Below are 13,079 nucleotides of genomic sequence, written 5' to 3'. Positions count from 1 at the left end.
TGCCAAAAACTGATGACAGGAAGGCTATGACAGGTGAGGACCCAGAAACTATCATTATCACGAAAGAGGTAGTGTTGGGCAAGTTAATGGGGCTAAAGGTAGACAAGTCTCTTGGTCCTGATGGAATGCATCCCAGGGTAATAAAAGAGTTGGCGGGGAAAATAGCAAATGCACTAGTGGTAATTTACTAAAATTTGCTGGACTCTGGGGTGGTTCCCACAGATTGGAAAAAAGGAGTAGACAAAAGACGGGTGACTATAGTCACCGGTTCGCCTAACCATAGAACCATAAAACATTACAGAACAGAAACAGGCCCTTTGGCCCTTCTTGTCTGTGCTGAACCAATTTTTTTGTGTAGTCCCACTGACCTGCACCTGGACCATATCCCTCCACACCCCTCTCATCCATGAACCCGTCCAAGTTTTTCTTAAATGTTAAAAGTGACCCCGCATTTACCACTTTATCCGACAGCTCATTCCACACTCCCACCACTCTGTGTGAAGAAGCCCCCCCCTAATATTCCCTTTAAACTTTTTCCCATTCATCCTTAACCCATGCCCTCTGGTTTTTTTCTCCCCTAGCCTCAGTGGAAAAAGCCTGCTTGCATTCACTCTATCTACACCCATCAAAATCTTATACACCTCTATCAAATCTCCCCTCATTCTTCTACGCTCCAGGGAATAAAATCCTAACCTATTCAATCTCTCTCTCTAACTCAGCTTCTCAAGTCCCGGCAACATCCTTGTGAACCTTCTCTGCACTCTTTCAATCTTATTTACATCCTTCCTGTAACTAGGTGACCAAAACTGTACACAATACTCTAAATTCGGCCTCACTAATGCCTTATACAACTTTACCATAACACTCCAACTTTTATACTCAATATTTTGATTATAAGAGTTGGAATGTTATGGTGAGATGTTATGTTTAATTTCTGTAGTAGGGTAAAAGCTTGAGCTTATCATCAAGAAAGAAATAGTGAAACATCTGGATATAAATTGTCCCTTGCTAAGACGCAGCATGGGTTTGTGAAGGGCAGGTCATGTTTGACTAATTTGGTGGAATTCTTTGAGAACATTACATGCACAGAGAACAAGGGGCATAGATCAGCTAGATAGTCAATATCTTTTCCCAATCCTTCAGTTTGATTCAATTTCTATTAGTAACCCCACAGCAAACTTGAGATAGGAAAAGAGAGGATTGGGAAACATGCCACCACTTGCAAAGGGGAAATCAGAATATCTTCCTGTTTATGGATGGATGGTGCGAGGAGAAATCAGCGTTGTTTAAATGAAATGCCGTCCTGTCCGTGGCAACTTCAACACCATTCTCCTGCACTAAGTGGGTGGCATGGTAGCACAGTGGGTTAGCACTGCTACTTCACAGCTCCAGGGTCCTGGGTTCGATTCCCGGCTCGGGTCACTGTCTGTGTGGAGTTTGCACATTCTCCCCGTGTCAACAACAAGAACAACAAAGAACAACCCAGCACGGGAAACAGGCCCTTCGGCCCAACGAGCCCGCGCCACCATCCCAACAAAGCACCTTCCTACCCCTACCCTGCCCCGTGTGTATGTGATTGGTACCCCTATTGTAACCGGATTCAGGGGAGAATATTGTTGGGTCAATTTGTTACACCAGTCAGCCTAAGAGCGCATCTTTGGAGTGTGGGAGGAAACCCACGCAACCACAGGGAGAATGCGCAAACTCCCACAGACACCAAATCCATGTGTCTGCACAGCAAACAGTGATAGTCACTGAGCTGTTGTGGTGCCCATCTGCTGGTCGTGTGTCGGCGTGGGTTTTCTCCGGGTGCTCTGGTTTCCTCCCACAGTCCGAAGATGTGCGGGTTAGGTTGATTGGCCATGCTAAGAAATTGCCCCTTAGTGTCCAGGGATGTGTAGGTTAGAGGGATTAGTGGGTATAATATGTAGGGATATGGGGGCAGGGCCTGGGTGGGATTGTGTTCGGTGCAGACTCGATGGGCCGAAGGGCTTCTTTCTGCACTGTGGGGTTCTATGAACCCAGTCTTCCTGATGTTTTTAATATGTAGAAATCTATCGATCTCAGTAACTGAGTCCCCACAGCTTCTGGGACTGAGAATGCCAAAGATTCACCACCCTCTGAGTGAAGAAATTCCTCATCATCACAATCCTAAATCACCCACCCCTTATTCTGAGAACATGTCCCCGTTTCCAGATTCTCTCAGTCGGGGAAACATCCCCCCTGTGTCTATCCTGTAAGAATTTTGTATGTTTGAATGAGATCATTATTCTAATCTCCAGAGAATGAAGGCCCAGTCGATTTAATTTTTACCCAATGGACCAATCCTCCCAGGAGCTGTTTCATTTCTCTGAGCTCAGTATCCGAGTTCCATTCCCACCATGTTCTGAACAATGTTGTTCTCTCTGTTTGGGATCTAGACTTCTGAAGATGGTCTGAAGCAGAAAAGTGAAATGATGAGTCGGCTGCAGGAGAAGACAAACCAGGTGACAGCTGCCATGAAACGGATGGAGCAAAGGTACAAATCTCAGTAAATTTCCTCCCCTTCTGTAACAGTTTTACAGGCACTGGCTCTTGTCCCTCACCTGTATAGTTATTCTCCATGCGTCATTTCCAACAGTGTGAGCCAAGTACTATACTCCCTCAGCAAGCTAGATTTCCACCACATCCCAGAAAAGATCACACACCATCAGGAACAGAATCATTGGCTGATTTATTTTTCTCTGCCTCTCGAGGGGCTAAGATTATTTGTTGTTTTTGGTGCCATGGCTGAATGCTCTCAAAGCTGGGAATTTTTTGGACTGAGACTGTCAGTATGATTTTATGCCTGAAGGGTTGTTCTTTGCAAAGATTCTGACTGTGAATGAACAGTTAATCTGGTTCCAGAATCAAAGGAAAATGCTGTGGGGCGTGCTGGAAATACTCAGCAGGTCTGGCAGCATCCTTGGAGAGAGAAGAGCTCTGAAGAAAAGTTACATTCAGCTCGTAATGTTTCTATCTCCATAGACGCTGCTCGACCTGCTGAGTTTTTCCAGCATTGGTTGCAACTGATTGAAGTAGTTTTAGTTGCTTCTGCTTCCAGAATTGGGTATCGAGTCAAAGTAGGATCAGATTTGCAGATACTCACTCATAATGGTCTCTCTCACCATCTACAGCCATACATTGGACACCACAGGACAGCTACTGGGATACAAGCAATGTGGCCAAATGATTTCCCCACTGGGTTGCAGCCTCAAGACTCAACAGTAATTGGTAGAAATATGAAATATCTAGTAGTTTTTGTTAGGTGGTGTCCCGTTGGCTGATTCTCCAGTCTGTATTTAGGGGACTTCTAAGAGGTTCCTGACTACAGAACAGAACTCACAGTTACCACATCATCTACATGTGTTGTATAACCACCTCCTCACCCACCTATTCTTATCATTACTCATTGTATTGAGATACATTGCTGCTACACTGTTGAGAAGTGTCACTGCTATTAACATCTCTTCCTTTCTTTCTCTCTCATTTTCTTTTTCTGCCATTCGCTTCTCCCCATTTATCCCCGTTGATGACCTCATTAAGTGACAAACATTTATTGGATCAAACACGAACTGTTGCAATCTCATGTTTAAAGTGTGTTGGTAGAGAGAATAACATTTAGAATTTATTTATAACTTAATTCCTGTCCATTTGAGCTGAGATGCAAAACACAGGAAGTAGAACATGTTAGAATCTGGATGATGGCAGGACAGAACATTCTTCCAAATATTCATTCAACTCATCCACTTTGCTTATACCGAGATCTTTACAGTGCCCGTCCTGTCCGTGTTTCTGACATCTGCTTTCCTCTGCGCTGGACACCCCCGCCCTCACCTCCCTCTGCGCTGGACACCCCCGCCCTCACCTCCCTCTGCGCTGGACACCCCCGCCCTCACCTCCCTCTGCGCTGGACACCACCCCCCCCCCCCCCCCAAACCTCCCTCTGCACTGGACACAAACCCCCCCGTCACCCCCAACCTCCCTCCGCGCCAGAGTCCCCACCCCCCACCCCTCCACCTCTTTCTGTGCTGGCACCCCTCCCACCCCCACCTCCCTCCGTGCCAGACACCACCACCTCCCCCCCCCCCCAACCCCTCTCTGTGCTGGAACCCCTCCCACCCCCCCCTCTGTGCCAGACCCCCCCCCCCCCCCCCCCCATGCCAGACACATCCCCCCACCTCCCTCTGTGCCATACACATCCCCCCACCTCCCTCTGTGCCAGACCCCCCCTCTCCCTCCGCGCCAGACACACCATCCCCCTCCCTCCGCGCCAGACACACCCTCTACCTCCCTCCGTGCCGGACCTTTGGGCCTACCCTCCACACTCTGTCCTATTTCTGGGGGAGGGCCCCTGCATTAACCCCGGGCCCCGGGTTCTGTGATGAGCTGTTCCAATATGGTGGTGATGTGTGGGGAGGCGCCAGTGAACCCCATAATGGAGTCAGTGACGCTGGCTGTGATTGGATAAGCGGCAGGATACCGAGATGTGATTGGAGGAGATGCTAGTGTTAAGGTGGATCTGCTTCAGTGGTGTAAGCAGCAGTTACAGATTCAGACCTGTCTGAGTGTGCAGGGCTGCTACTAACACTGATCAGAGTGCAGAGGAGAAGGACAGGGACAAGAATGAAAACACTGCAGACAGAGAGATGGGACTGAAGGAGCAGCAGCTGTAAGCTATGAAATTCATAGCAATGTAGGAATCTGCTAAGCTTGATAATTCCTTGCCTATGTCTATATTTCGATGGTGCTAGCTGTCTGCTGTCATTTCCTGGTTAGTTTTAACACCGCGTGTTATTTTGTGCTCTATTCTGACTATCCAACCTTCGTTCGATCAGTACATTGCTGTGCTGGAGATGCTGGAAAACAGTTTGTGGTTGTCCTTTTATCAAGGAGTCATTAAAATCGTAATGAGAAAACTGGGGTCTGCATCTTGGTTGAGTTTGTTAAGCCGGGCTCACATACTTTACAGTTTAATTTGCTGATGTTTGCATCCTGTTTGCTTTTTTTTTGTCTTTTTGTTCTATTTTCCACCCCCTCACCCCTGGTGTGAGCATCAGTTTTACCCAGAATTGATTTAACTTGCACCAGATTGCAACAAGCAGAGAAGGATCAGAATGCAGTGGAGAAGGGGAGTGACAAGTTCAAGCGTGAACTGGAAAACAAGATGAGAACACTGCACAGAGAGATGGAGCAGAAGGAGCAGCAGCTGTAAGCACCAGGGGAGAAACTGGGAACATTGAACAGAATGAAATGATTTTCAGATGAACTTTAACTGTTGAATTGCTGGCAGCCTCTAATATGTGGAACTCCAAGATGAAAAGCTATAATATTCACATCAAGTATCAACACTTAGTTACAGTTCCTCACCCTTGTTCATTTTCTCTCTCCCACTCCCCCCGTCCCCTCTTCCCTCTTCCCCACACACCTGCCACCTCCCCCCACCCCCCTCAGTCCTTTCTCCTCACTCAGTCCCCCACCCCCCAGCTTGGGCTGTGTGAGGACCAATCTCCCAGCACGTCAAATAATAAAGGCCAAAAATAAATCTTAACTTAAAACCGAGAGGATTCAAAGAACAAAAACAGCCCGGGGAAACAGGCCCTTCGGCTCAACGAGCCCGCGCCGCCATCTCAACACCACCAGTCCCCCTCTTCACCCACAACCCCTGTCTAATGTTTTTATGGCCATCCAGATTGAGGGAAACTGATTTAGGGACAATTTATTCCTGCCAATCAGCCTAACAGCACATCTTTGGGGTGTGGGAGGAAACCGGAGCACCCGGAGAAAACCCACGGGTCAGTGGAATTTGAAGATGGAAGTCGAGGGTATAGAGTGATGTTTTTAGATAATGGCAAGCAGAGGGTGACAAATGACAGTGCGTTTAACACCAATAGTGCATCAGTGAGTACGGTTAAATCAGGGAAAATGGGAATAAATCCAGTCACTTTATCAGAATCCTCAAAGTATTCTTAAAATAGACAGATTAATGGTGCAGATAGAGAAATGGTTTTGACCTACTAACCATTCCAGAGACAAGGTTGGCAGCTAAATAATTCCCAAAGTCTTTGAGTAAGCACTAGATAGAAAGGGTGGGGATACAGTCCTGACAAAGGGTGACAGAAGGACATGAGGAAAGCTATTGACCCATAAGAACAGAAAGTGAAATCAGTATGGGTAGAAATAAGAATTAACAAGATGCAGAAACACTGGTGCAAGGTCATTGTGTCTCTAGGTACAGTGTTGGATAGTGTATTAATCAGTAAATAAGAGATGCTTGTAGCAAGAACAATGTAGGCCAAAACTTCATTGCAGTGTTAATGTAAGCCTGCTTGTGATCCTAATAAACTAACTTTAAATTGGCAAAAATATTTGGAGGGTTAATTCAAGGAATACATTCAGAACAATCTCTTGCAATAATACTACTGATGGAACCATTAAATCTTGTATAATGAAACAAGGTTAATTAGTAATCTCACCATGAGGGATCCTCTGGGGAAAAGTGATCAGAAAATTTCATATTGAATTTGAAAAATAAGTAGGGTATGAAGTGAAGCCAATTGCATAAGGACAAGGTGATGAGTTTCTGGATTAGATTAGAAATTTCAATTAATGAAATACTGCTCGAATGGTGAATGTTTCAATAAACATTTCATTGTCATGGAATATATATTCCATTGAGAAATAAAGACTGCACAGTGAAAGTGGATAACTATGTAGAATAAGGATGGTATTATATCAAAATAAGAGACTTTAATATTGTCAAGATGAACAGAAATCCTGAGGATTAGGAGGGTCTTAGTAAGAAGACAAAAATAGATAAAAGAAGAGAAAGTTGAATGCAAAAGTAAACTAGTAAACAAAAAAATACAAAATCCAATTGCAACAGCTTCTAAAGGTGTGTAAAAAGGACAAGGATAATGAAAGTAAATGCAGTTTAAAGATTTAGTTAGGAGAGAGATGAATGGGGTTTAAGGAAACGGTAGAGATGTTAAACATATAGTTTGTGTCTGTCTTCATTGGAGAAAGCACAAGAACCATCCCAAAATAGTGGGCAATGGAAGGTGTAAAGAGGAACAGGAGTAAGCACTTCCCCCTTGGAGCCTGCTCCACCATTCAAAGCAATCACTGCCCATCTAACATCATCACCTTTTTTATCCCATGAGCCTTGGGTTAACAAAAATCCAGCAATCTCAATTTTAAATGAACGGCTGATCTAACTACAATTGCCAGTTGTGGAGGAGGGTTCCAAACTTCTTCTGCCTTTTGCTTGAAAAATTGTTTCTTAATTTCACTCCCAAGAGGTCTGGCACTATTGTCTAGTCTATGGGGTTTGTCTGTGGAAAGTGTATTACTCTGATGTTTATAGTGGATTTTCTCTAAAGCTCAGTGCCTTTTGGTCCCTCATCAGTGGGTATCCTGTGCCCCAGGGTCTTAGGCCCACTGTCTCGTCATTCAAGAATAGTATCAGCGGGTTGAAGCAAATAGGCCTCACGATGTGCGCTGGCTCAGACTTGCTCTCGCATGTTGTTACATTGATAAGACGTCTGAAATTAACTGTAAATAAAAAACAGGCCAATCTTGCATGTAATACAAAGAACAAAGAAAATTACAGCACAGGAACAGGCCATTCAGCCCTCCAAGCCTGCACTGACCATGCTGCCCAACTGAACTAAAACCCCCTACCTTTCCAGGGACCATATCCCTCTGTTCCCATCTATTCATGTATTTGTCCAAATGCCCCTTAAAACTCACTATCGTATCTGCTTCCACTCCCTCCCCTGGCAACGAGTTCCAGGCAACCACTAGCCTCCACGTATAAAAAAAAAACTTGCCTCGTACATCTCCTTTAAACCTTGCCCCTTAATATTTGAATGAACGGCACAGAGTGAGGAACACTTGTATTTTGTTGCTCCGCATTCAGTGAAAAATAACAGACTATACAACTTTGTTCCAGTTAATGGGTTAAACTCAGTTAGGAGTTACTGAATTGGTACTGTCCTTTTCTTTTACCTGCCGTGTATGTTCACACATCAGCCTGGACTATGTCACATCTGTCTGCTACTGACTAGAGAGTAAGATCTCGATCTGCGCTAGACTACATTCCAGAAAGACCAGAGCTAACCTCTGGTACCCCCTTCCAACTCTGGCCCAGGAACCTGGCTAACACCAAGAATACCTCCACACCTCCCTCTAGCTATGGAGAGTATCTGTTCAGCTAAGTTACTCCAGCCACATGTTAAATGTAAACTCATTCAAACCTCACGGTGCAAACCAATTCTTAAATTGCCTGAAATCTGCAGTGCCCAATTTATAAAGTCTTTTATTTGTGAATCCATCCAGTTGTCCCAGTCAGTATTTCAGACTGTTTGACTGTTTCTGGACATGCCTTTTTGTACATGGGACATGAGCATTCTAAAGTAAAATGTTTCTTGGGCTAACCGGGGTTAAGTTTCAAACATCATCTAATTTCCTTTCCTGAGAGCTTGCCCTTGTGCACTTTCACTGATGATTAAAAAAATTCATTCATGGAGTGTGGCTTTGGTCAGTATTTATCGTCCATCCCTAATTGTCCTTTAACTAAATGGCTTGTTCGGCAATTTCAATGGACATTAAAAATCAACCTAGAGTCACACTGGGTAAGGACGGATTTCCTTCACTAAAGGATATTAGTGAACGAAATGGGTTTTTACACAGTTGACAATGGTTTCGTGGTCATCAGTAGATTCTCTATTTCTTATCCCAGATTTTTATTGAATTCAAATTCCACCATCTGCTGTGATGGAATTCGAACTGCGGTCCCCAGAGACTTACCCTGCATCCCTGAATTACTAGCCCAGTGACAACACCACCTCCCCAGTGTATATTGCGTGCACTTGTGCCATGTATGTTGCGTGTCCTGTGTGGTGTACACAGCAGTACCGTGCAATTAGAGGCTGAGCTGATTGTGAATTAACAGGGTTCAACTGGAAACAGACTTGAAGATTGAGAAGGAGTGGAGATTGACTCTGCAGAATGATCTTCAGAGAGAGAGAGAAACTATCTCCGAACTGAGAGCACAAACACTGCAACTCAGCACCCTGAAGAAGGTACTGGAAACACGTGACTTACCATTTCTGTTCACCTGTAACAGTAAAGTGATTGCTTCTCTTGCCATTGATATAGTTCCACTCACTGTATGAAAATTTAAAATGGTTCTGCTCAGTAAAAACATGACCCCGCACCCGCCCACCCCCACCCCCGAACGGTGACAGTCAAATTGCCGCTGAGTGTCAGGGGGACTAGCAGGGTAAATATGGAGTTACGGGGATTGTGGTTAGTGCAGACTCGATGGGCCAAATGGCCGCCTCCTGCACAGTTGGGATTCTATATGTAGATTGATTAATAAACTGAAGGTCAGTGCCAGTTGATATATCTGTCTTCAATTCTGCTTCACAGGAATTCCTTTGTTTACAAGAAGAAAATGGACAACTGCAGACAGTCTGTGATGAGCAGGAACAGGCTCTACAGGAGTTGGGCTACAAACTCAGCGAGTAAACCATCTATTCATCTTGTTGATCACATTGTTGCAGCATTGTCTATTTCTCATCCTTTTCCACATGTTAAGGTGTTGCCCATCTCTGGGACACAGTGATTGTGTGTGGGGTGGAGGTAATACAGCACTGTGTGTGTGGCGGGGGCAGCAGTTGCAGTTGCGTGAGTGTGTGGGGGGTGTACAGTTGCGCGCGTGTGTGGGGGGGGTACAGTTGCGCACGTGTGTGGGGGGGGAGGGTACACGTGTGTGTGTGTGTGTGTGTACCGGGATGGTTGTGTTTGCGATACAAGTGTGCTTGCGTGCGTGTGGTGGGCACAGTGCCTTCGGAGTACCAGTGGGATTTTGGGAGCGGCTGGGTATGGTATGTGGGGTGAGGGCTGCCTCCTCATTAAGGACATCTCCTTGGAGTGGGAGGATCCAATTGTTTTCATGGCCATTGTTCACATGAGACCAAACAAGGGAGGTAGGACCAAGGATGATTTGCAAAGAGAGTTTTCAAAGTTAGATTCCAAATTAAAACAAAAGATGTGAAAAGTGATCATCTCTGGATTGTTGCTGTAGCTAAATGGCAGAGACTCAAGCAGGCTGGAGAATTAAACTCAGCTCAAAGAATTGTGTGGGAAGAATGTTTCATAGTGAGAGGATTTGAGGATAGGGATGTTTTGCTTCAATTGTATAGGGCATTGGTGTGGCCACACCTAGAGTATTGTAAGATCCTTATCTGAGGAAGGATGTCCTTGCTATAGAGGGAGCACAGTGAAGGTTTACCAGGCTGATTCCTTGGATGGCGGGTCTGTCATATGAGGAGAGACTGAGTCAGTCAGAATTATATTCACTGGAGTTTAGAAGAATGAGAGGGGATCTCATAGAAACTTATAAAATTCTAACAGGGCTATACAGGGTAGATTCAGAAAGAATGTTCCCGATGGTGGGGGGAGTACAGAACTAGGGGTCAGAGTTTGAGGATAAGGGGTAAACCTTTTAGAACTGAGGTGAGGAGAAATTTCTTCACCCAGAGGGTGGCGAATGTGTGGAATTCACTCCCACGGAAAGTAGTTGAGGCCAAAACATTGTCTATTTCAACAAAAAATTACACCGAGCTCTAAGAGCCAAAAGGATCAAGGATATGGGGGAAAGAATCAGGACATTGAACTCGATCAGCTATGATCAAAACGAATGGTGGGGCAGGCTCAATGGGCCAAATGGCCTTCTCCTAATTTCTGTTTCTAACCTACCTCACCAGAAAATGTCTTACCTGCTCCCATCTGTGTCACACCACCCTGCCCAGTCACTGTGTGTTCCTCACCCAAGATCTGGTGTCTGTCTAACCCCACTCCACCTCCCTCACCAAGCAACCCAAATTCACCACCACCGCCCCCCCCCCAGTGGATACGTGCCACAGGTTTTTAATGTCGAAGTGTTTTATTTTCTTGGATCTACAGCAGGAAGGTGAATTGTGAGTGATTGGAAAATCATTCCAGTAGACAGGTTCCCTGTGAAACTGCTTGGGTTTTACTGTATCTCCATCATGCTTGTCTTCACTACCCTACCCACATTCTTTCACTTTTTGTAGGTCGAAGCTCAAGATTGAAACCATCAAAGAAGCTAACAAAGCATTGCAGGTAATTCGTACAAATGTGTACACATCACCCTCAAACCAGCACAGGCAACCCCACCTCCCCCCGCCCAAAACACCACCCAGAGGCTGGGAAAAGCTGAAATAAACTGACCAGCTTTATTAGACTTCCCAACCAGCTTCCCATTCTCACCTGGCAGTCTTCGGAACTGACTGCAAACATTGCCATGTGTCTCTTTCTCTGTCGCTGAGCATTTAGAACTTAACCAACCTCAGCATTTGTCCAGTTCCTAGGATTTTATGTATGGTTGGGGATTTGGAAGAATGGGTTCCTGAGTTTTATAAATAGAGCAACAGATTATGAAAGAACTGGTTAAATACATGACTGGTAACTTTTTGAAGGTTAAGAACTTCCAGACGTTGTGGAGTGGGTTTGCTCGGCTTGTCCCGGGGCTGAGGACTTTCAGTTCTTGATGAAATGTAATGTTGCAATAAGTTGAACTTTAGTGTTGGCCGACAGACATGAGGGTGTGATTGAGAGTCTGGCGGCTCTGAGGATCCAGCACATGGAGGGTTCAGTCTCAGCCCGTGACTTTGAGTAGCGAACGGGTGTTGGTGAGGATGACAACAAGGATTGTAGGGTGGATGACGGAGAACAGTATAGTGGGGATGATAGATACTGTGCTCTGCAGTTACAGTCGCTAGGTTTAAAGGTCGAGTTGCCAGTGCAGTCCCAGGGTTAAAGACATCTTCCCACAGCTGCTGCTGAGCTTGGAGTGAGGGTCCAGTTGTGCTGAACCCTGTCGGAACTATCGACGAAGGTACAACCAGGAATGATGTTCCGTTGACAGAAGCTGAAACCCCCGGCTCGCACGCCCCAGCCAGTTATGTGTAGATTGGAGAAAATGGGAGTGCTGTCCTCAGTAAAGATACGGTGGAAAGATTGGACAGAGATGTTTAAAATGATGAACATCTGGACAGTTGGAGGAGAAACCATTCTTATTGATGGAACAAAGAAAACCAGAGGGCAAGAAAAAATAATGGTGACGTGAAATATCCTTATCACCCAGCCAGTGGTCAGGATCTGGAATGTCTGAGTGTATGGTGCATGGATTCACCCATTGAATGGTTAGGATCTCGATTGCAGTGTCTGAGTGTATGGTGGCCAGGGTGGCACAGTGGTTAGCACTGCTGCCTCTCAGTGCCAGGGACCCGGGTTCAATTCCTGACTTGGGTTACTGTCTGTGTGGAGTTTGCACATTCTGTTCATGTCTGCATGGGTTTTCTGAGTCCCCCGGTTTCCTCCCACAGTACGAAAATGTATGGGTTAGGTGGATTGGCAAGGCTAAGTTGTCCTGTAGTGTCAGGACTAACTAGGGTATATGCATGGGGTTATGTGGATAGGGCCTGGGTAAGATTGTGGCCGGTGCAGACTTGATGGGCCAAATGGCGGCCTCCTGCACTGTACGATTCTGTGAAGTGGTTAAGATCTAATGCACTGTCTGAGACTATGGTGGACACAGATTCACACAGCGAGTGGTTAGGATCTGGAATGCACTGTCTGAGAGTGTGATGGAGACATTTGTTTGAGGCTTTCAAGAGGGAAATGGGTGTATCTACAAAAGGAAAATCTGTAGGGCCATAGGGAAAAGGCTGGACTGTGGCACTAAGTCAAATTGGTCCTTCAGAGTTTTCACGTGTGACAGGCTGAATGACCTCTTCCTGTGCTGTAACCATTCTAAATTTCAGAACATTGAAACTTTAGCAGGTCTAGTCTGAAGTTTTACTCTGTGCTGTGAGTTTAAAGTTTTGGTTTCCATTGGGATCTTTGCTGAGAAATGAGAGTGCTGCGCCTGTGTGAATGGAAGAGCAGTTAGCCTCGCCCTGGATTTCACTGCCGTACTCTGTATATTTATGATTTACGATAATGTGAGTAAATAACTGATAAACTGT

At 45.4% G+C, this 13,079-nt stretch overlaps 1 protein-coding gene across 3 annotated transcripts in view; it reads left to right on the top strand.

The window, feature by feature from the left end:
• rufy2 (RUN and FYVE domain containing 2) overlaps positions 1-13,079 on the top strand; it is a 61,324-nt gene that overhangs the window by 42,485 nt on the left and 5,760 nt on the right. Inside the window, exons 12-16 of one of the 3 annotated variants that reach the window (XM_080205386.1) lie at positions 2,421-2,518; positions 5,110-5,229; positions 8,975-9,104; positions 9,454-9,548; positions 11,124-11,172. In XM_080205386.1, coding sequence (XP_080061512.1) covers positions 2,421-2,518; positions 5,110-5,229; positions 8,975-9,104; positions 9,454-9,548; positions 11,124-11,172 — 492 coding nt within the window. Of the gene's footprint in view, positions 1-2,420; positions 2,519-3,564; positions 3,834-5,109; positions 5,230-8,974; positions 9,105-9,453; positions 9,549-11,123; positions 11,173-13,079 lie in introns of those variants that run through there. The other 2 variants (XM_080205387.1, XM_080205389.1) reach the window with 2 other exon arrangements.

Source organism: Carcharhinus amblyrhynchos, chromosome 17 (assembly GCF_965287045.1).
Source record: "Carcharhinus amblyrhynchos chromosome 17, sCarAmb.v2.hapA, whole genome shotgun sequence".
In the NCBI taxonomy this organism is placed as follows: Eukaryota; Metazoa; Chordata; class Chondrichthyes; order Carcharhiniformes; family Carcharhinidae; genus Carcharhinus; species Carcharhinus amblyrhynchos.
Note: the sequence above shows the minus strand (reverse complement) of the source record. Positions and strands in the feature narration are given on the sequence as shown.